General features: G+C 55.9%; 1 protein-coding gene across 1 annotated transcript in view; it reads left to right on the top strand.

Annotated features, from left to right (window-relative positions):
* Window positions 1-22,783, top strand: part of CUX1 (cut like homeobox 1) — a 340,084-nt gene extending 317,301 nt beyond the window's left edge. Inside the window, 5 exon segments of the mRNA XM_042921134.1 lie at window positions 6,068-6,370; window positions 9,801-9,989; window positions 15,654-15,918; window positions 21,128-21,476; window positions 21,478-22,783. Of these exon segments, the coding sequence (XP_042777068.1) occupies window positions 6,068-6,370; window positions 9,801-9,989; window positions 15,654-15,918; window positions 21,128-21,476; window positions 21,478-21,861 (1,490 nt within the window). The 3' untranslated portion in view covers window positions 21,862-22,783.
* The last annotated feature ends 502 nt before the right edge of the window (window positions 22,784-23,285 follow it).

A 23,285-nucleotide genomic window follows, 5' to 3' on the forward strand; every position in this document is an offset into this window, starting at 1 on the left:
TGGCTATAGATGCCTTGAAAGCAAGATGGGTGTCTGATTCTCACTTATCCCCAGTGCCAGCGGAGTGCATGACACAGAGTGGGTGCTTTCAGAATGCTTGAGCGAGCGAGCAAGCGAGCAAATGAATGAATGAATGAAAGCATGCCTATGCTTATACTTCCGTAATTGCCAGACAAAGGACAGTGGAAATGTGGAGAGTTTCTTCTCTCAATCTGGTTCGGATCCTTCTCCATCCAACGTGGTCTGGACAACTCATGTTGCCGGTCTGAGCCTCAGTTTCCCTACCTGGAGTTGCAGGATTTATATTCCCATCGCGGGGCCATCAGGAGAATTTGATGCAGCCGGGTGTAAACGCCCTTCTCTCGCTGCTAATTACATTTTGGTTCCCTTCCCTCACCCCGGTAGTGGGTTGGCTTTTTGGCCCTGACCGCGAGTTTCTGAGACTCGCGCATGTTGACACGGATCGCAGAGCAACTGTGTCCTGGAAGGCAGGCCCGGTTCTTCTGCCACGAAAGGACACGCGGGTGCAGGCATGGCCCCACGATATAGGTGGCCTATTATGAATACAGACTGGTTCCCAGCTGTGTCGCTGAACGTGACGTCTTATATCTGTGAAAAGAGGAACATGGATGTCCCTTCTGGTCCTTTCGAGGAGTGCAGTCGGTGATTCTCGTGAGCCTTAGCCCAGAGCCTGGCACACGGGGAGTGCATGAGAAATGATGTTAGCTTCAGTGGTAGCTGCTCTTTACAAATGATGGTAACATAAGCCTTCTTAATACGGTCTCACTCCCACCCCACCCCACCCCACCCCAAGGTGCTCCTGCTGTTAAGGCTCCTGCTGTTAAGGCACTCACCAGAGTGAATAGCACTCTGTCCAGGTACCCAGACCCCACCGTGGAAAGCACCCCTGTTTCTTCCCTCTTCCTCCATCCACTCCCCATATCAGCCCCTCCATCTGTCTTGGACCTAGATATTTCTCCCCACCCCACTGCCTGTCTGCTTTGCGGGCCAGCACCCGCTCTCCCCCTACAGCACTGCAGCCTCCACAAGGCCCCAGGCCCCAGCCTCACTGCTCGCAAGTTCATTCTCCCCCTCTGAAGCAATAGGGAGCTGAATTGGTTTCTTATTTTTTGACATTAGGCCTGTGATATTTAAAATCCCAGAATAACGCAGTAAGCACCCATGTTCCAACACCCAACTTTACCCTTACCATTTGGCCACCATCCAATCCTTTATTTGTAAGAGAAACAAAACCTCAAAGATAGAGTTGAATCCCTCCCCCTAATCTCATTGGTCCTTGAAGGCCACCCCTCCTGGATTTGCTGTTTATCGTTCCTGTGCATGATTTTATTTATTTTATTCCTTAAATTTTTTTAATGTTTATTCATCTTTGAGAGGCAGAGACAGAGCATGCTCGGGGGGGGGGGGGGGCAGAGAGAGAGAGGGAGATACAGAATCTGAAGCGGGCTCTGAGCTGTCAGCACAGAGCCTGACGCGGGACTCGAACCTACAAGCAGTGAGATCATGACCCTGAGCTAAAGTCGGACGCTCAACCGGGTGAGCCACCCAAGCGCCCCAGTTTCCATGCATGATTTTAAATCCTCGCCTCTACGTATCTACGTAGCCATGCAAAACGTAAAGTACGTATGGGCCCTCAACGTACGCAAACGTTACGCTCCGTTTCATTCTGTCCCTTGCTTTGTGGGCTCCCCCAGCATACCCCGGGTGCCGGTATGTGTGGCCCCAGCCCTGACGTCCTCGCCGCTGCTTACATAGCACGCAGTATGTTGTATCAACATGCCACAATCTGGAGACCCGGTCTCCCAGCGACGGACCCTGTTCCCAGTCTTGTGTTCTTCCACATGAGGCCTCAATACACATCCTGGTGACCGCTCTGAGTCCCCAGAAGAGAAGCACCGCTGGGGTGAAGGGTAGGCCCACTTTCTAACAGACCTTGCCCTGGCTCCCAAGTGCGTGAGGGTCACAGCAGACATCGGGGCCCGTTCAAAGCCCCTGCACCGGCCAGCCTCAGGGGGCCTCTCTTTGCTTCATATTCTTGCCACACGACATTTCACTCGTGCCTCAGCCCACCAGATGTCCAGAGTAGTCTACACCTCCCTTGCCACTTCTGCCTCTCGCGACTCACCTGGCTAACTCCTGCTCGTGCCTGAAGCGCACCTGAGGCATCCCCCTCCCGGGGGACCTCTCTGATCTTCATGCCACATCAGTGTCCCCTGCCTGCCCACTGCCCCCTGTCCTACCTCAGAACCCCCACTGCCCTTTAGGTACTTCTGTCGAATGGCCGTCTCCCCACTAGGCATGAGCCCCAAGGGGGCAGGACCACCTCTGACCAGGTGACCACCATATGCCCAGTGGCCTGACTCAGCAGATTATGGAGCGGGTGAAAGAATGAAGGGAATGACATCTCATTCTTTCCAGAACTTTGTCCTCAGCAACTTGGTGCCAAAGTGTAATTTACATACAGCAGAATTCACTCTTGGCTCATGGAAGTGTCCCGTGAGTTCTGGCAATCAAGACACAGAAGAATCCCATCATCCCCACCCCCCCCCCCAGAATTCCCTGGGACCCCTTTGTAGTCTAGTCCTGCCCGCCACCCTGATCTGCTTTATGCCCCTACAGTCTTACCTCTGCCAGAATGTTATCTCCATGGTATCCACCAGGAACTGTGGAAGAAACAGCAGTAATCAGGAGGAGATTTATACTGAACGTAGGTTCCCTTTATATAAACAAATGTATTTCAATACAATTTAATAACTGCTTTTGTTTTTTTTTTTCCTAAAGCTTTTATTTCTAAGTAATCTCTATACCCAGTGTGGGGCTTGAACTCAAAATTCCAAGATGAAGAGTCACGTGCTTTTCCAAAGGAGCCAGCCCGATCGATGCCCCTAATAACTGCTTTGAAAAGAAAAAAAAAAAAACAAAACAAAACATCCAACTTGGGTTTTGTTTCTTAGCACTAACCATGTGCCAGGTTCATTCCTCACTACAACGCTGTCTGCATTTTCCAGATGAGGAAACCAGGATGTTCCAAGAAGTTGAGAATCCCACTCATGTTAAAACAGCTGGCTAACAGAGGTAGCCCTACCCCCAAGTTCGTATCTTAATGCCAAGCCCAGGACTCCTCCTTTTTTTGTTTTCTAAATTACTTGTAATTACGTGGAGTGGAAGAAAACCTTATTCCTTCAAGAAAGTATTGGTTTAGGGGCGCCTGGGTGTCTCAGTCGGTGAAGCGTCCGACTTCGGCTCAGGTCATGATCTCCTGGTTTGTGGGCTCGAGCCCCGATTCAGGCCCTGTGCTGACAGCCTAGAGCCCGGAGCTGCTTCGGATTCTGTATCTCCCTCTCTCTTTGCCCCTCCCCTGCTCGTGCTCTGTCTCTCTCTCTCTCTCTCTCTCAAAAAAAAAAAGTATTGTTTTAGTCAGAGGCCTCCATTTGGTGATTTGGGGGAAAACAAACAAAAAAAAGTACTATCCTCTTCTGTTGACAACGTTTCTTATTCTGTCAAGATGATCAAGGACAGGCAACCACCTGTCCTTCCTGCACCCAGGGGCCGGGCCACCTTGCCAGGGGCTCTAGAGCCTGTCTCTGTGATGCTCCCACCAAAACGGGCTTGGTTCTGGTTAATTAGCCGCTGTGGTGCCGGTCCGGCCGCTGGAGCGTAGGGCTTCCTGGAAACAGCTTTCTAAAGAAATGACTCCCTTTCCAACGTGATGCTCTCTGCGTGAGGATTTGTGGCGTCTCCCACGGGGCCATTTGCCATTGCATCTGTCCGTGCCTAGCCAAACACGTGGGCCCAATCTGCTTTCCGTGACCCGAGAGCGCAGTGGCGTGTGTGTGCACGTGTCGGTCCGTGAATCGTCGTCCCCCGGAAAGAGCACTCCGCTTCGAGTTGTCGGTTGCAGTTTCGACACAGAGTGGAGATCCAATGCAAACCCGCCCAGCGGCACTTTCCCGGTACATTTCCAGGCCCAGCTCGGGGGTGGGGGGGCGGGGTTTGATCTTGAGGGCCTTGCCTTTGTCTGCAGCCATGGCTGGGAGCGCAGAGGGACTCCAGTAACGTGCGGCCAGTGCCTCTGTTCGGTTCTCTCAGGGCTTCTGCGTGGCAAAAATCCCCACGAGTACTGGCCGGGAATGCCTGCGAGAAAGAAACGCGCCGCCGTCCGGGGATTCGGGAGCTCGGTCTCGGCCGGCACCAGACAAAACAGGGGAAGCACCAGGCGGTGGCACCGTGCGGTTTGTTAGCCAGGCAGCCGTGCTTTTGACCTTGCTGTGGGTTACAGGACACAAACCTGAGAAGGAATCTGTTTATCATGTGGGGACTCATGCCGTCCTGGACAGTGTGCAGTGAGCAAGATGGATGGTCTGCCACATCGGTCCCTCGCATGGGTGGATCGGGGCAAATTTACAGTACAATTTCTTTGCTGCTTCAGACACAAAAATAACATTTGCTGGGTTTTATATCCAGTTGTACGATGACCCGGAGGTGAGCAGAGAGAAGAAATCCGATTTGTAGGATTCATATTGCCTTCAAGATTGATATGGATCATTTCCGCTGTTTACGTCTAGCTCTTTTACATCTTTTACAAACCAGCGGGTTGTTTTGTGTTTGGTTTTTTTTTTTAAACCAGAATTTCCGGGTTGAGGACACAGGTTTATGTGATGGTGGAACCCTCGTCCTGTTTAGGATAATGAACAGGTTCACTGGTTGAATTGAAGTTGTTTCATTTGGGATTTTTTCTAGGTATTCACACAAAACATCCCTTGTATTCAGAATACATCTCCCGTCTCGTTGAGTTCAGAATAGGTCGTTACCCTGCGTCTGATCCAGGTCGCTATCTTGGATGTGACCTGTCCAGCAAAGGACACTCCACTTCTATGGCCAATTGAAATTCAGTCACTACTCCACGTTACGTTTTGTCTAATCAGGCAGCGAGTGTTTTGGGGGCCACCCAGGTGCTCTGATGTCCCATGAGGGGCCTGCTTCCTGAGACTTATCTCTCTGAGGCCATACAGCCCAAGTGACAGGACCTGGCCTGGCCCCTCACACGTGGCACATGGGCTCTTGCTACGTGCCAGGCTTGATGGGAGGCGGCGAGAGGGAGCCTGTCCCAAGACACCAAGCCATCAGCTGACTTTGCCTCGAATAGGACCTTAGCGCTATCTCACTCTGCGTTTTCCTCCCGGACACAGCCTTTCTGTGTATTTGGTAATTAGGAAATGGCCAAAGCCTTCATTCCAGACATCCTAGGACTCCGATGGAGGCTGGGTTTCACGGGTGGCACGGGGTGGCGCTCCCTACTGGGCGCCCGGACCAGGACAGAAGGGAGAGCGTGGAGACCCGACTGCCACTCTGGCCCCATCTCTCCCGGTGCCAGCGTGTGTGACAGAGCTTGGCCTTCAGAAGCACATCCTGGGGTTTGACAGGGAGCAGAGTGAGTGCTTCTCTTCTGTCGGTCCCCTCCAGGCTGGGTGCTGTGGAGCCCTCTGGGATCAGAGCAAGAACCCACAGGGAGTCCCAGGACTCAGCACGGGGGGGGGGGCCCCCTGGGGCCAGCGGCCGAGGCCTTAGGTCTCCTCTTCTGGGGCCTTCCTAACCACACGTCGTGGGCCGCCCTCATTTAAAATAATCCACCCGTTCATTTTGTTCTGAAAATTAGGGACAGAATATAAGATGCAGATTATAATTTAGCCGAGGGACTTCTGAATTCTGGAATCACAGGGTCCCGCCGGAAGACGTCATGACCGTGATGGCCCATGGTTAATACGACAGCAGTTTCGCAACAGGATGCCCTTGTCTTAAGCCTTCAGATCCCTTTTGTTCAAACCTCTAGTTTTTCTTCTGTTGCGGTTTTCAGGGTTCTTGTTTGTTTGTTTGTTTTTTCATTTTTTAATGCAGAAGATGAAGTTTCTCTCAGGCCATACACCCAATAGCTCGCCATGCTGTCTTCTTGCACAGGCGTTTAATGTATTTCCTGGGTAAGGAAAGTAATGCTCATGGTGAGAGACAGCTATTTTCAGCCTCAGATTTTCGTGTCCTTTCATTACAGAAAGCACTCCAAAGACCTCTGCCAGCTGCAGCCCTGCGCCCGAGTCGCCGATGAGCTCTAGCGAATCAGTGAAGAGTTTGACCGAACTGGTCCAACAGCCCTGTCCCCCCATTGAGACGAATAAGGACGGCAAGCCTCCGGAGTCCAGCGACCCGCCCGCCTCAGACTCCCAGCCCGCCACGCCACTGCCTCTCTCCGGACACTCGGCCCTCAGCATTCAAGAGCTGGTGGCCATGTCTCCCGAGCTGGACACCTACGGCATAACCAAGAGAGTCAAGGAGGTGCTGACAGACAACAACCTCGGTAGGTGCCCTCCCCGGCTGCCACGCTGGGGGCGGTGGGTGGCTTCCTGGTGGTTTCTGGAAGAATGGGTGCAGGGACCAGCCAGTGAGTTTAAACGTTTGTAAGCCATCGCTAAGGACATAAAACACCCTCCAGTTGTGAATACCAGGGCTCCCGAGGGCGGTCGGTCCCAGCCTGCTCCCTCCCCGGCGCGCCCACCAGGACGTCTCAGCCAACGCCCGTGCGCCCTGACCAGGGCATGCCCGGTGCAACTCCCCGGTCCTCACGGGTGCTGCCGGGCGGGAGCAGCATCCCGATGGCATACTGGAAGAATCCACAGACGGGGTTCACGTCTCGGCTCTTCCTCTGACTGTGTCTGTGATCCTGAGCAAGCCACTCTCAGAGCCTCCCCTGTAAATCTGGGACGGCAATGCCCGACGGGGGCTTATGAGCAGAAGCCATTGCTTCGCACCGCGCCTGGCAGCTGATAGTCTATTACTGTCCTCCCTGCTGCTCCAGGAAGCCGGCTCCCTTCCCCAGGCCCTCCACTGGGAGGCAGTAGCCTCGGTGGAACGGAGTTCACCACCCCTCTCACTGGGGCTCAGCCCCAGACCCAGGCCATTTTGCTTCGCGCGTGCCCCACCCGAGGCAGCTCTCTCTGAAGCCTCTGGGGCACACGGGCGGTGGCTTTGTCTGTCGGAATATTAAGAGTGTTTGGTCATTTTAAACTTCCGTGCCCCCATGGTACAGCATTGACCAGATGGGATTCTCCTGGTCGTAGACACCCAGAGAATGGAAACAGCCCGTCCCCAAACACTCTGTCCTTACTTCCCGAGTGTAAAGGTCAACGGAAGGAACAGTGTTGTGTGCGGTGCGTGTTAAGACAGCCCCGAAGAGCGGCTGGAATTTGCGGAGGGGCCCTGCGTGTCTGTTTCTCCCAGGGGATAGCACAAGAAGGAAGGAGCAATGAAGTCCGGGGAAGTTTGTGTGGTGGGGGGGTTAGGTGGCCAGCTTGCCTGGTTGAGGTTCTCTACCCCACCGCTTGTGCAAACCAGAACAAGGGAAGAAGCGGTGTCAGCTGGGAACGTTTTTAATGAAGTTAATTCACAAAAATGAAATGGCTGTGAAGCCCCCATATGTTCATCAATGATCGAAATATTCAGGGATTCCTAGACCTGGGTCCTCCCCTACCTTACAGTCCCATCACGAGTCCATAGAAGCAGGCCCGATATCTTATTGCCGCCCACCCCCTCACAGGAAGTGTCGTTTTCTGTAAATGTGGGCAAGCGGCTGAAGACAGCTCTGCCGTGAGCCCACTGCTAAGTTGCAAGGTCGCAGTCGTGAGATCACGAGCATGAAAGCCTCCACCTTGGCCTTCCCGTCCGTGTCTCCATCCTTGCTGGAGTTTCAGCCGGTGTTGGGCATGTACCGCCAATGCCGTGTGATGCGTAAATCAGTGCTCTCAGGGGTGAAACTTCTCCAGAGAGATGACTGCCTCCTCTTAGAGCAGGAACTTCCGGAAGAGCTCCGGAGCAGCGCCACCGTGGAGCTGAGAAGCCAGCACAGTGGTAGCTCTAGCCGGTCCTAGCTTCTCCGAGGAAGAGCCCATCTCCCCTGCTGGGGGTCTCTGAGTGGGGACTGAGGGGGCCAAATTACCGCTGAATTATGCAGCTGTCAGACCCAGGCGTCCTCAACCTCTGGCTTGAGATCTTGAGACGTTCGGGGGTCAGTCTCTGGAAATCATAAGCAGAGTATGTGCGTGCACACATTTTATCGGGAGAGGGTAGGTAGCGTCCCTCGGGTTCTCAAGTGGGTCTGTGACCCAAAAATGATTGAGAGCCACCGCTGCGAAAGCTCTAGAAGCAGTACAGGTTTCCAAGAATAATCCCCCCCACCATACAACTGGGTGGGTCAAGCAAGTAGTAACTAGCCGTGTATACATATATCCACTTTCCTGACCATCCCAAGCTCCTTGGAATGTAAATGAGATTCATTTGCCAGATGAGAATTAGATAGAATTTATTTAAAACTACCACAGCAAAAATCTGGTGAGGACTTAGGACGCTTATAGGCCCTATGAGTTTGAAATGCAGGGAACCACAGGTTTACGAAATCGGTAAATGTATCCCTAAGTGAAAATGATGGAAACAAAAAATAATAATATCTCAAATCCAGTGCTTTCCGGGCTGTAGACTTCCACTTGAAGGCCTGCTCTTTTTTCTTAACGTTTATTTTTGAGAGAAAGAGGGTGCGTGCGTGCGAGTAGGGGAGGGGCAGAGACAGAGGGACACAGAGGATCCAAAGCGGGCTCTGTGCTGACAGCACAGAGCCCGAGGCGGGGCTGGAACTCCCGAACTGTGAGATCACGACCTGAACTGAAGTCAGACGCTTAATTCGCTGAGCCCCCCGGGAGCCCCTGAAGCCCCGCTTTTTTACAAGGAGGTACTCCACCGTTGCTCACACCTGCCCTGGGAGCACAGGGGGTGGTGTTGCCCTCTCGAAGACGGGAGCCCATGAGCCTGTCATCCGCGGTCACCCTGCCGCTCGGGGACCCAGGTGTCGTGTTCCCTACTCTGTGTGGTACCCAGCGCCGGCCTGTCTGATCCCAGTCTCCATTTCCGCCTAATAAGTCCTGTTAGTCACGTTCCGAACCCATCTGGTCATTCAGGTTGTGCCGCATTCTCATTTGCGCCTTCAAAAGTGCCGGCCCCTCTTCACCCGAGGCTGAATGGCTCTCAGAGAAGAGAAATTTTCTCTTGAAGCCTCTGACGAACCCAGCAGCCCTGGTGTCGCTGTGCTCTCCAGAGCAGAATTCCCTCTGATCGGCCTGGGGAGCGGGCTGCCCACCACGGCCTCGGAGAAAAGGCTTCGAGGAAGGGGTTGCCATCGCCTTTGAGCTCCAGTCAGCAGAGGCAGCTGAGACTGCGGGAATAGACTTTAGAATTGGAAATGGCCTGCTTTTCAGAAAAACGGCGCTAAGGGGCTCTTTCTCCTTCTCTTTCCTGCTGTGACCTTGGGTCAAGTGGCCTGTTTTCTCAGCAAGACCGGATAACCTTGCTAATCGTGAAAGGAGCCAGACAGCCCTGTGGTTTGAGGTTGTATAAGAGAGGGCTCCCCGTGCGCTATTAACCTCCTGAGCTTGGGTGAGGGATTAACCACCTCTGATAAGCGCTACCGGTGACATCCAGGCCTCGGTGCCTCCAGAGCCTGAAGGCTTTTTTGCGAGAGACGTCGTTGTGTGCCAGCAGCACGCGGGAGTGATACTGTCTCCGTCACCAGTGGAGTTCGTCACAAGTCTGGCTGAAGAGCGCTTTCTAACAAGCGCTCGCTCCGACGCGGGACCCAGCTGACCAGACTCTGGGTCTTTCAACCTGTGCCTGCATCTAACCTTGTCCTTCCAGATCCCTGGGTCTCTGTAGTGACGTCTCTCTCCGTTCCGTTTTCTCGCCAGGTCAGCGCTTATTTGGGGAGACCATCTTGGGGCTCACCCAAGGCTCCGTCTCCGACCTCCTTGCTCGCCCAAAACCCTGGCACAAGCTCAGTCTGAAGGGACGGGAGCCCTTCGTCCGGATGCAGCTATGGCTGAATGACCCCAACAACGTGGAGAAGTTGATGGACATGAAACGGATGGAAAAGAAAGGTAAGCCCCGGCGCCTGCCCCGGCTCGTTGCTTTCTCGTGTACAGACGCGCCGTCGCTTCTAAAGCCTTCGCCCAGAGCAGCGAAGGGCACTGATCTGTGGCCGAAGGGCCCTCAGGCAGGGCCGGGTGGGGGGGGCGGTTCTCTTCTGACAATTATCAATGGAGGAGTACCTAAGAGGACTGGGAAGGTTTGTGACTTTTCTACCCAGCCGACTGAACCCAAATACGTTTTAGCATTGAGGGGGGCACTCTGAGAGTTCCTCATGGTCGCCCTGGCGGTCAGCGTAGCCCTTGTTTCAGGCCACCAAGAAGCGAGCGTCACAGCACTCGGTGGCGGCCCATTTGTTTCTTGTCTTTGCCTTGCTGGGCGCCTGGGGAGCTCTGTCTCTTGCATGTGGACCACCAGCCAGGGCCTTCCGTCTCCCGTCTTATCGGAAAGCTCATTTATAAACACATTTGTAGATAAGGAAACCCGCGTTCAGAGAAGCCAGGTGCCTCCGTTAAGGTTACCCCGCCTGGTCACCGGAAGAGCACATTCCAGCCAGAACAGATCCCTCTTGCTGTTACTTTATGGGCTGTGGGGCTGCGTGGGATTAGCCTCCTTGAGGGCCAAGCGTGGCTGTTCTTTCCGTGCGCATCTGGAGCCCTCTCGGATGCTGATCGGCATCCTTCCCGCACCCCGGAGGCCACAACACGGGAGAAATCCCAAAGCAGGGGCACCTTGGTGGTGGCAAGGAATGTCTTCTCTGTCTCCTGGTCTGTACTGGTACCTGCTGCTCCTCCCCGCGGAGGGCACGGTGGCCTGAGCTCACGGTGGCCTGAGCTCACGGAGTGGTCGAACCCGAGTCCCTCAGATGTGGGAACGAGGCACCACCCACCCACGTGGCTGAGGCGTGCGTGTCTGAGCCGGGGGCCAGGCACCAAGCCCAGGCTTGCGTCCCGAGTTCACCAAGGCAGTCTGCTGTTCGCCGCCGGCCTAGTGGCACTGTTGTCACCCAGCCAGGGCTGGAGCTCCAGGAGGAAGCAGGCACCTCTGACGTCTCTTCCCAGAGCTCTGTGGGGTCAGGCCTTGTCTAAGGACGGAGACTTTGGGTCCTGAGGGCCTCCTGTTTGGCGCGGTGCCCAAACTTGACTCAGTCCACACAGCTCTGTCTAGCGTAGGCATATCATCCAGGAGAGATGAGGCCCTCGCGTTATGAGACTTGTCTGCTTTCAACCGCTGGCCTAATAAGTAGGGAGCCGGCACCCGCACTCACGGGCCATCAGGCTCTGAAGCTGGTGCTCTCAGATGTGTGTTGTGCGGCCTTCTGTCCAGAATCAGCCACACTGGGGCCCTGTGCCCAGGCAGCAGCCTTCCACCCCACCCAGGGCCCTCCAGTGGACCCTGGCCTGCCTCCCGGTGTGTAGGCCACGGCTCTGACATAGGCCGCGACCCTTTGGGCAGCTGCACGTGATGTGACGCCTGGTGCCGTATCACCCCCAAAGGTTTTTTTAACATTTCCCCCTTGGGGAAATTTCAAATAAAGACGTAGAATGGCATCGTGAACCCCATATATCCATCACCGAGTTGCGACACTTATCAGTGCTCACCCAAGCAATGTTAGAGCTCTCTGCGTTGTCAAGGGGCGGGGCCTGCCACCTTGAGCTCCGTGAGGCTGCTGCGCCCTGTGCTGGGGAACCCCTCCCTGTGGCCGGCCCTCCGAGGCCACCTCCTGCACAGCCTCCCGTCGCTGCAGGTGTCAGGAGGGGGACAGCCCTGGTTCTACCTCCCTGGCGTGCTTCTCCTAGGCCACTGGGAAAGGACCCTTGCCCCCACAGGTAGATCTCTGGGGGGCGGCACAGGCCTCCTTCTTTCCGCACGGGCTCTGGGCGCCATCTTGTGTTACGAAGGAGTTACTGTTTCAGCCAGGCCCAGGCCCCTCCCCACGTCCCAAGTTCCCGAAAAGCGGCTGTGGCCCCACTGTCTTCTCCCTCTAGTAGGGATGCTCACTGGAGGAGCCTTCACCACAGTGGGTGACCCCGAGCACAGCACTTCCCTGGGATTTCTGCCGATTACCGGCCGTCCACCCAGTGGCAGCGGCCGGCTTACCAGGCTCATTTTCTGGCCACTGACAGTATGATTTTCGTTTTCTTTGGGGAAGATTTGCCTTCTCAGCTGTGTCCTAGGTCAGTCACAAAATGGCAAGTTAGTTAAGTAACTCCTTAGTCTAAGTTTCTGCATCTGTAGAAAGGGGATGGTAATATGACCTCCTTCAGGTTTGTGAGCATTAGAAAGAATGTACGGAACTTAACCACCAGCACACCTAAGTGCTCCGTATGTCACAGTTTTTAAAATAAGTTGGGTTCCTCTAAAGCAGATGAAAGTCCATCATGCTCCCAGGCTGGACTCTATGAAGAAGTGAGCACCGGGTGATCCAGACTAGGGGGTTCGCACGTGCGTCATGCTTCCCTCTCTTCCAGAAAGATTTTGCTGCTTCTCCCGTTAGCTCCAATCTTTTATTGCTCTTTTTCCTTCTTCATAAACTTTTGTCTCCATCCTGATCTGCCTTCTGCTTTCCGTCCCTTCACGAGACGGCCCTTGAACCAACCTGTCCACACGGCCACCAGCCCCCAGACGTGCGCCCGTACAGCGTGGGCTAGCTCATCAGTATCTCTTCCTGGTGGCTACAGATGGACCCTGACAATCCATAGTCTTCTCCTGTAACATTTTTTTGAGACCTGAACATCAGTGCTGCTGAAGGGTGGCTCCCGTGCTGCGGGGCCGGGGCACTGGCCACCATCAGGCAGCTCAAGGCAAGCAGCACTGCCCAGCACGGACTTGGGTCAGACCTCAGTCCTGTCACTTACCAGCTGTGTGACCTGAAGCCCAGCATTTCGCTTCTCCGGGCCTCGGTTTCTTCCCCTGTACGCAGGGGTGGCAATGACCCCTCTCCCACCGCATACGTGGGAGGATCCCGTCCCAGATGTTGGCCACTCTGCTCCTCCTATTCAATAATATTACCTCCCATCTTCCATCAGTTTTAAGAAGTTTTCAAGGATTTGCAGACTCTATTCCAACCAAGCTAATCCACTAGAAAGATCACTATGGATGACTTATTGGCTCAAACCCGAATGGGTTTTAACTTGAAGCATAGCTGGGGACAGGTGATGCATAAGGACAGACGGGGCAGATGAAGCCCCAACAGCACAGAGAGAACAGAGAACTTGAATCTGAAGGCACGTCCCCTTTACTTCACTGCTGCCCACTGCTCCCCCCTGCAGTCCTTCCACAGTAAAAAGCCATATCAAGGGCACAAGGACCCTGCTTGTCCCCAAAAGCAAGGGCAAGGGCAAGTCCCCCAGGGCAGGTGCATGTTCCCTGAAGCGCCGAGCCCCCTCCAGCCGCCCCCCCCCGCCCCGCACTACTGGACTTTTTCTCAAGACCATGGCCTCTGGATTGCTGCCTTCCTCCATACCCACGTCCCACCTCATTCAGGGGTGTTTTAAGACCCTCAGACCCCGTCCAGGGCCAGGCCTCAAGTTCTTTGATCTCCTTAACCATGGGCTTTTCCCCAAGTCTTGCTGTCACCCACGACTACTCTACTTCTCAGAGACTAAATTCAGGCACCCCACCCCCTGACCACGTTCTGCTGTCCTTCTGTCTTTCCATGTCTCTCATGTTTCATGGCTCATTCTGCCTCCAGGCCCGCCGATCCCTGTTCCCACCCTTGTCCCCATCATTTTGCTACCTGGTACCCTTACCTCCTCCTGCCATTGTCCCAGACACAGCCGTCTCTCTCCCGCCTTCCCATTCCCCGTCCCCCTGCAGATCCCAACCTCGGGTTCGTGCTCTGCCTGTTTTCTCCACCGCTCTCCTCTACCCCTCCAAGACTCCTTCCTTTCCCATCACTTCAGATCATCACTCCTGCCTTCCTACTTCAGCAGGAAAACGCCAGCCACCAGCCTTCCCTGCCACAGCCCCTCTAAGCTCGTCTGTACCTCCAGCCCTCCCCGCCTGTCCTGTTCAGACGCCATTCTGGTGCACCTGCAGCGATCATCTCTCTCACCTGTACCGCCAGCTCTCGCCCCTCAGCTTGGAAACACGATCAGCTCGCTCTCAGCTTCAGATCCACCCTCGGCCCTTCTAGAAACTATCCTGTCTCTCGCTGTTCTTTTACATTCAGGCGTCTTAAAATAGCAACTCGTGCTCACTGCCTTCACCTCGTCACCTCCCGTTCGGTACTCGGCCTACAGCCACCTGGATTCTTCTGCTCCCACAGCCCTGCTCTGCCTGCTCCCCCCGGTCTCTGGTTATCTCCTAAAGCCAGAGGGTCTCCGGGGTCCTTGTCAGACTCACTGCAGCACTGACACTGTAGATCTCATCCTCTCTCCCACCGTTGTCTCCTGGTTTTCCTCCCATCTCTGGATCCCTCGTGGCTGCTTCTTCGTGGGGGTGCTCTCTGCCTGTGGATGTCCCAGGGTTCCGTTCCCAGCCCCCATCTTTCTCACCGACGGCACGGACCACGACCACAGTTTGTGTTCTTGTGGTCCAAAATCCCTCTCTCTGGCCCAGCCGTTCTTCTGGGCTTCCTACCTACCTGTCTCACTGCCCACAGGCCATCTCCAGGTGGGCAACCCAGAGACCCCTCCGACTCCACAATTCCAAGACGAGCCACCGTCTTCTCCCTTCTTCCGTGGCGCCAACCCAGAGACCCGAGCACCCTCCTCACTTCCCAGCCTGGGACCGGGGGCTCCTCCGCCCTCCTCAGCCCCTCCTGCGTCAGTCCCCCCCCCCCCCCCCCCCCCCCCGCCCACCGTCCTGTCAGCTCTGGCCCTTACCATCTCCACACCCTCTGGACTTTTCTCCAGTCCCACCACCACTGCCCCAGTTCAGGTCTTTTTCATTCTTACCTCCTAACGGAGCACCTTCCTGCCAGCCCTGCCATCCGCTCGATCCTCCAAACTGCAGCCAGAACAGCCTTTCCGAAACGCATGCAGCTGATCAGACCATTCCCGACTAAAACCTTTTCGTTCCTTCCCTCTGCCTCTGAGGTAAAGTCCAAACGTCCAGCCTACCCCGGCACTGCCCGTCTCTCCGGCTCCTCCCTCCCCCTCCACACCCCAGGCGCACGCGGGCACGCGCACGCTCACACACATACACACTCTGGAATTGTGCCGTCTCGTGCCCTTGTGCCCTCTTTTTTACACCTGCCGGTCCCACTTTCCGGAACAGTCTCCTACCGCCTCCCACCTCATCCTCTCTTTTTCTGGTTAATCACCCTTGGCCTTCAAGATCCAGCTTAAACACCATCTCTCCTGGGAAGCCTCCCTTGACCCCTCCCCGGGCTGAGCTGGGTACCTCCCTCCCTTGGTATCTCCCTCACCGCGCTTCCCCGGGGTCGCCGGTACGCTTCCCCGCGTCCCCCGCTGAGCCGCCAGGCAGGGCCAGCCGGCGACGTCGTGTTCCCACAGAGCAGGCGCTTGGCGAACGTGGGCTGGGTTTCAGAACGGTTCTGGCCCAGGGGTTCCGAGACGCTCTTGGAAGAGCAGGGCCGAACGGCCGGCTGCCACGACGTACACACGAGTGTGAGCCGGCAGCGCCCCGTGGCGCTCTTGGGAGTCAGGGGCCCGGGCTCATCTCCCGGCTGGGCCTGCACCTCAATCCGCCTTCTCTCCCTCCCTCAGCCTACATGAAGCGGCGGCACAGCTCGGTCAGCGACAGCCAGCCCTGCGAGCCCCCCTCCGTTGGCATCGACTACAGCCAGGGCGCCAGCCCGCAGCCCCAGCACCAGCTGAAGAAACCCCGCGTGGTGCTGGCTCCTGAAGAGAAAGAAGCTCTGAAGCGAGCGTATCAGCAAAAGCCATACCCGTCACCAAAAACCATCGAGGAACTCGCCACCCAGCTCAACTTGAAAACCAGCACCGTCATCAACTGGTTCCACAATTATAGGTACGTCCCGGCTTGGTCCGGCCCTCGGCGCCCTCAGCCCTTGGGAGGCGGCCCATCTGTCCCGCAGGGAAGGGCCACGAACGGTGCAGCGGGCTGACGTGCTGGGGACCTGGCCCTGGCGGGCTGGGGACTGAAAGCCTGGTGCTGGGTCGGTTAGTTTGGCTTTTTATGTTTCGTTGGAGATTTTAGCTCCCAAGGTGGAGGATCACGTCATTAGGGACAATCCACGTCTGTCTGCTGTGCCAGGAAAACGAGATCACTGTAAGGGAGAGTGTAGGCGGCCGTGGTTCCATAGCAGCGAGCATGTCTTAGTGCAGACCCAAAGGTTCTTTTACAGCATTGTCTTCCAAATCAGCCTGATTTGTTTCGTAATGAACTAAATCCAGTCAAATTAATGAGATTTATTGAGCACCTACCAGATCTCCAGACACTGAGCCAAGTATTTATTTTGAGAGAGAGTGTGCACGAGGAGGGGAGAGGCAGAGAGAGAGAGAGAGAGAGAGAGAGAGGAGAGAGAATCCCAAGCAAGCTGCACGTCGTCATTGCAGAGCCCGGCATGGGGCTCCATCCCACGAACCAGAAGATCAAGCCCTGAGCCGAAATCGAGTCGGACGCTTAACCGACTGAGCCACTCAGGTGCCCCTTACCTGCATTTTACAGATGAAAGACATAAAACTCACACAGGCTAAATACCTGACCGAGGCGTGTCAGCTTAGGGCCTAGTGCTCTCCCATAGAATGAAGCCGACTAGGGTAAAATGTTTGGAGTAGGTCATGACACCGACACACAATGCATGTCGATCGTAGCTGCAACCAAGACTTCCTGCCGCTAGAAACCGGGACTTCCCGGTGGCCCGATGGAAATCCCTGCTTGTTTAATGCCCTGAAGTGACTGTCTCAAACTGCTGGTTGTCATCAGAACATCATTGTCTCTAGGGCCCAACAAAACTGAGTCGGGGGCTCCTGGTTCTACCCAGGGGACAAGCACACGCATGTGGCCAGTGCGGGCGGAGCCCTCATGGTTACCCACCTGAGACAGGTGTCGGGCAACAGAGTATATCCCAAGCAGCCGGGGACCACAGGGACTGGTGTCTCGGACTGGGCCCTGCCTTAGCTGTTAGGTTCTGCTGCAGCTTCCCAAGCCGCCCTGGTAACCAGCCCCCCTCCCACCAGGTGCTAAACAAAGTGGGGACTTTGAAAATATTAGATGGGACCCAAAACAGTACCTTTATTGCCGGTGAAAGCTAAGTAGGCATTTGTAGCTTAGTGTGAGAGCCAGACAGACCTGCTGCCTGACCGCTGGAACCAGGCAAGGGGAGCCACGATGGCAGCACCGTCCCCAGCCGGCCTCCCGGGCGCGGCCTGGCTCCCGCGAGGACAAAGACAGTACACGAACTGAGCACAGCCAGCTTATTCATCCTCGGTCTACAGATGAGATAAGAACAGAGGCAGAGCGAGGCCAGCAGTTGCAATGGTGGAGCTCCCTCCACCTGGACGGAAGCTCTGAGAGCGGGAAACAAGTGAAATGAAGGAGAAGGAACGGAAACCTGGGCAGAGGGTCACCGGAGCCTCTCCCCGCCAGGTGTTATGCAATCCCATTTTTACTTTCTAGACACAAAGGTGCATTCGAATGTGTTCTTTTAGGTCTTTTGCAACTATGTTCGCTTTTTTTTTTAATGTTGATTTTTGAGAGAGGGACACACAGAGCATGGTGGGGGGGGAGGCAGGCAGAGAGAGAGAGAGAGAGGGCGACACAGAATCCAAAGCAGGCTCCAGGCTCTGAGGGGTTTGAACTCACAAAGCTCGAGATCATGACCTGAGCCAGAGTCGGACGCTTAACTGACTGAGCCACCCAGGCGCCCCAAGCGACGTCCACTTCAGTGCAAGCACGGGAACCCTGGAGACGGCGGAGTTAACTGGGTCAGGTTGCCACCTGTTACCCAAAACACCTCCAAAACATTTCCCCTGGCGCTGCTGGGGTCACCTCGTTCCCCAGACCCTCCCCTACAGGCCTCAGCTGAACGACAGTCACTGCCTCCTGGCCGGGGCACGCTCTCGCCCGGTTTCTTAGCTTTGGTCACTCGCCTTCCTGACAACTGTGTAACGCCCATCACAGTACAGGTGGTCAGCTGCTCACTGTGGAGACGCCCCATGTGTGCGTTTAACAGCAGCAGGGTCAACCATACACCACAAAAGTAAAGACAGAAGGGGGAGAGAGGAGAAGGAGGAAGAGAACCTCAAAACTTAGGAAATGAGCTCAGATGCAGATCTAGAGTGGATGCTCAGTAAATGTTTTCTTGCAAAAATAACCGTAACAAAGCTGGCCAGGCCGACAAACGGAAGAACCTGGGGCAGAGATTCACTTCAGCTGCCGAGATCTAGAAAGATCTTCTGCAAGAGGTAGGAGATGTGCAGGGTCTTGACAAAAGAACTGAGAAGAATTTTATAAGCCACAAAATAGATCAGATGAGAAGTGAGCACCAGGTCATTCAGAATTGGCATAAAGCCCCAAGAACTGAGGTCACTTGGGTCACCCGGGAGGCAGAGTGCAGAGCAGAGATTCAGACGGAGAGCACACCCCCTCCATGGCTTTTAGCTCTTCCAACTAAATGCTTCCAGCAGAGACCAGCCCGGTAGACCCCAGAGCTTCTTACAAGAACTGGCACACAGCAGCACTTAGCACACATGCACAGAGTTCCTTTCCTTGTTTCTTAAAATGCTGATTTATTTTGAGAGAGAGAGAGAGAGCACGCAGGGGAGGGGCAGAGAGAGAGAATCCCAAGCAGGCTCCACATTATCAGCACAGAGCCGGACACAGGGCTCGAACCCACAAACCAGGAGATCGTGACCTGAGCGGAAACCAAGAGTCAGACACTTAACAGACTGAGCCATCCAGGCCCCTGACACACACACTGAGTTCCTAAGGGAGGAGATGTCTCTCATATTCTGCAGGAGTTAATTAAACAGGAGAAGTTGACTTTTTTTTTCTCCTGCCCACGGGAACCCACAGGGAATAGTGGTGGGGCGGGGGGGGGGGGGGGTTGGAGATCGATTTTCACCCCCATCAAGAGAGTAAAACTTTGCTTCCTCTTACCATTTCACCCTCAAGGAATTAGAAGTATCTTAGGGTGACCATTTACCTGGGAACAGGGCCAGGAATGCCGGAACAGGGTGTCACAGGACACCTGGTCTCCTCCCGGAAGAACAGGTCCCCCAGTAGAAACTCTTCTGAACCCTAAATACCGTGGCGCCCTGCAGACCTCGCCTTACATGGCTCTCTGCTCCCGGGACCTGGTGTTTCTAGCTCAGAAGAGGATATTCCTCACAGACGCGGAGACAAATCTAGGCGAGGAAAGATGATGTCTCCTGTCGCCTGAGCACAGAGTGTGTGCCAGGCACCGAGCCGGGAGCATCATGTGTGTTGTCTCATCGGATCCTCTGATCGGCAGCGGGGTGCGGTGCTACTGGCCCCATTTTCCAGACAGAGGTTACACGGGTTCACCCAGCTGCGGAGGGGGGCGGCCAGGATGCCAGGCCACAGGCATGAAGCTGTCCCTTCCCGCCCCGCAGCCCCTTGACCTCAGCCTCAGCACTTACAACGGGGATTGTGGCATTCAAAAGGCAGCTGGATGGTCAGCACAGTGCCCTTTTTTTCTGGGTCTACTTTGTGTCCCGTATTATGCGTTAATATTTTATTCCTAACATCTCTGCAAGGAAGAAACTATTCTCCATGATTTTCAGATCATACGGAGAGGCTCCAAAAGGTTCAGGAATTTTTGCCATGTTGCAGAGCTAGTAAGTTTACAAACCCAGGTTTGCCTGGTTCCACAGAGCCTGTGCTCCGTTCTGGGGCCAGTCTACCCCTGGGACTCAGAGTTACAACCCACAGGTCTGCCTGTCTGGCCTCCCTCCTCCCCAGCCAGGGTGGGATGGGATTAGGTGTTCACCCCGGCTGGCATTCTTGGCTGCCAAGGGGCCTGAAAGGCAGCAGACAGGCCTGCCCTCACAGCACAGCATCCAGGAACCTGACGGCAGGGGCTCCCACTTCATAGGCTCCCGTGGGAGCCCAGAGAGGGAGGGAAGTCTTCTGTTACCCCCTGGGAACTTCGGGAGGGGGGGATGCTTTAGGACCTCACCCTGAAGCTCTGGCTCAGAAACCATCCTCCGGACAAGAGTCCTCCGCAGGGAGCAAATAAGTGTTGACACATCAGTGCCATCAGGGTTCTGATACACTGGACTAAACTACAGCCAGATTCCCGGTGGCTTCAACGCTGCCCTCCCCCAACACAAGACCTGGCATATAGTGGACTCTCAAAACAGGTTACCTTCACTGGGGAAAATATTTTTATGCATGCCTAGCCCAAGGCCCGGTTTCTTTCTGCAAGACAGTGGGCTTAGTGCTGACTTGACCTGAGGATGCTTTTCCACTAACAGTTGGCACATTAATCAGAGGCTTTTTCAGCTCTTTGGAACCACCTAGAGAGACTTCTCATCGAGCCTAGTACAGTGGGCAAGGTGGAAGGAGAAACGCAGGCCCAAAAGCAGACTTAACAAGAGCCATTTCATGACGTCCCAAACCAGGGACGGCCAGGGCCCGTGTGCAGCTTGTTCCCTTCACACCCGACAAAGTATGGGAGCTTGATTATAACACGCTTGCTGTGTTGGAGCGCGTGTCTGGTCTCCTTCCTGCTTGTTCAAAAGTGACCCTTCCCTGGTCTCCTCTGAAAGGAGGGAATTGGTTGAAACGTAATCTGGGAGAACCCTGCCCGGGCCCCGACCCCTGACCTGTGGCTCAGACACTTTGGGCGACTACCCAAAGTCCCGGGGAGGACAGGCCCGTTCTGCATTTCCATTTGTTAGTTCAGTCCTCATTTAAGACCGCATACCTAGCACCATGCCGGGCCTGGGGTGCGCGAAGGATGGGCCGCGCCATTCACAGCGCGATTGGAGGCGGGGTGGGACAGGAGATGCAGGAAAAGTGCCATCGAACCAGTAACACTGGCGCGCCATCCTCCCTGAAAAGAGGGGCCTGGCCCTGGCCCCGAGGGGCGACTCGGGCAAAGGCACTGAGCTTGGGAGGTGGCGGGGGCGAGGCCCGGGCCTGGCGTGGGGGGTGACGCCCTGCCCGGCCGGGGAGGGGTCCCCCGCGACTCCGAGCGCGCGCACGGCCGCCCCCCTGCTCACGGCGCCGCTCCGCTTGTGTCTCGCAGGTCTCGGATCCGCAGAGAACTGTTCATTGAGGAGATTCAGGCCGGGAGCCAGGGCCAGGCCGGGGCCAGCGACTCCCCGTCGGCCCGAAGCGGCCGAGCCGCGCCCAGCTCGGAGGGCGACAGCTGCGACGGCGTGGAGGCCGCCGAGGGCCCGAGCGCCGCGGACGCCGAGGAGTCGGGCGGCCCCGCGGCCGCCGCCAAGTCTCAGGGAGGGCCGGCCGACGCGGCCGCGGCCCCGGAGGAGCGGGAGGAGCCGCCCAGGCCGGCGGAGAAGGCGCATCCGCCGCCCTCGGGGGCCCCGGCCCCGGACGACGCGGACGACGAGGGCCGGCCCCGGGCGCCGCCGCCGCCGCCCCCCTCCGCCGCCGCCGCCGCCGCCCGAGGGCCCCGCCGACGGCCCGGGGCCCGTGCCAAACCCCGCCGCCGCCGCCGCCGCCGCCGCCGCGCCCGCGGCCGGGGAGGACGCCGCTACCTCAGCCGCCCCGCCGGCGGAGGGCCCCTGCCGGGCCCGGGACGGCGCCGACAGGAGTTCCGCTTTGCCAAGCACCAGCGCGCCGGCGGCCGCCCGCAGGGCCAGCTCGCTGCAGAGCCTCTTCGGCCTCCCGGAGGCGGCGGGCGCCAGGGACTCTCGAGACAACCCCTTGAGGAAGAAGAAGGCCGCGAACTTGAACAGCATAATCCACCGCCTGGAGAAGGCCGCCAGCCGGGAGGAGCCCATCGAATGGGAGTTCTGAGAGGGCGCCGCCCGCCCGTCCCGCCGAGCCGAGCCGAGCCGAGCAAGAGTCGGGCCGAGCCGGGCCGGGCCGAGCTAAGCCGGGTCTGGCCGAACCGAGCCGGGTCGAGCCGAGCTGGGCCGAGCCGAGCCGAGCTGAGCTGGGCAGGGCTGGGCCGGGCAGAGGGGCGGGCGCCGACTCCGCGGCCTGGACCGTGTTGCGCACTTAACCGCCCTGCGGGCCACAGGGCAAAATCGCCATAGGCCAAGGTGCATATAGAAAACAAAGGAGCATTAAGCCCAATCTATGTCGTGTTTTCAAGGAAGAAAACGGAAATGTGTAGTCGAGCTTTTTTGTACCCTGAAGTGTTTTTTTTTATTGCCCTAAGTGATTTCCACAGGTTCTGGAATAACTCTTACAGCTTTGCCTTGCGCCCTCCTCTTTCGTGTGGGCTTTAAAAAAAAAAAAAAAAATCAAACCCACATATTAAAAGGGGGCTTTTTATCTGCCATCTAATGGCTTCAGAGCGATAATACACTATTATCTTCTTAAACCAGGAAAAAAAAAGGGGGGGGGGGTGGGAGGGGGGATTTTTCAGAAAAATTAAAAAAAGAAAGTTTTTGTAGCTGTTCAGTTGCCACTAAGAGATTGCACAGTCAAACCGACTCTAAACACACTAGTTTGGATTCCTAAATATTTTCAAGTAAAGAATCTTCTCGTTTGAAACTTTGAATTAAAATAAAACACATTTACTCCACATATTTTTTAACAGAAAGAGAAGTCACATCAGGAAACGATCTGATTTTGTGGTAGCTGACGTAGTGTTTTCTTGTACGTGAATAGAATCCTGACATGTAGTGCACATGATCCATAGCTTTAACTGGCTCTGGGCTTTTGCTGGCCAGGGTCTGTTTAATACACTCCATTCTAGGCCAAATCAGGACAAAAAGAAAAGATCCGAATCTAGGTATTTTATAATCTGCTTTTTAACCTCTAACCGCAGAGCACGCTGATCAGACCTCATATCTCGGAGGTTAGGAGACAAGTTAGAACTGTAGCATGTCCCCGTTCATTCTGTTTTAATTTATGGTGTCTACGTCTGCGTTGGTGAGTCCGCACACGTGCGAGCGTGTAAAGGAAGGAGGAAAGAGTGGGCCGCCGAGGTGGCAGCAGGCAGCTTGGGGGGGGGGGGGGCCACAGGGGTCCCGCCCCGCGTGGTCAGCAGGCTTCCCTTGGCACAGAAGGCAGCACATCTCTCAGCACTCTCCCGGGCGCCTGATGGACTGAGCCCCACCAGGGGCCGCCGCTCCCCGGGCCCGGCAGGCTCTGGCGCACGCGCACTCTCTCTCTCTCTCTCTCCCGCTCTTCCCACCACAAGCACTGAGGACTGTTGACCGTCGTGGGAAGCTTCCTTCCCTGCAGCGGAGAGAACGTGGCAGTCCGGG

This window comes from Panthera leo, chromosome E3, assembly GCF_018350215.1.
Source record: "Panthera leo isolate Ple1 chromosome E3, P.leo_Ple1_pat1.1, whole genome shotgun sequence".
In the NCBI taxonomy this organism is placed as follows: Eukaryota; Metazoa; Chordata; class Mammalia; order Carnivora; family Felidae; genus Panthera; species Panthera leo.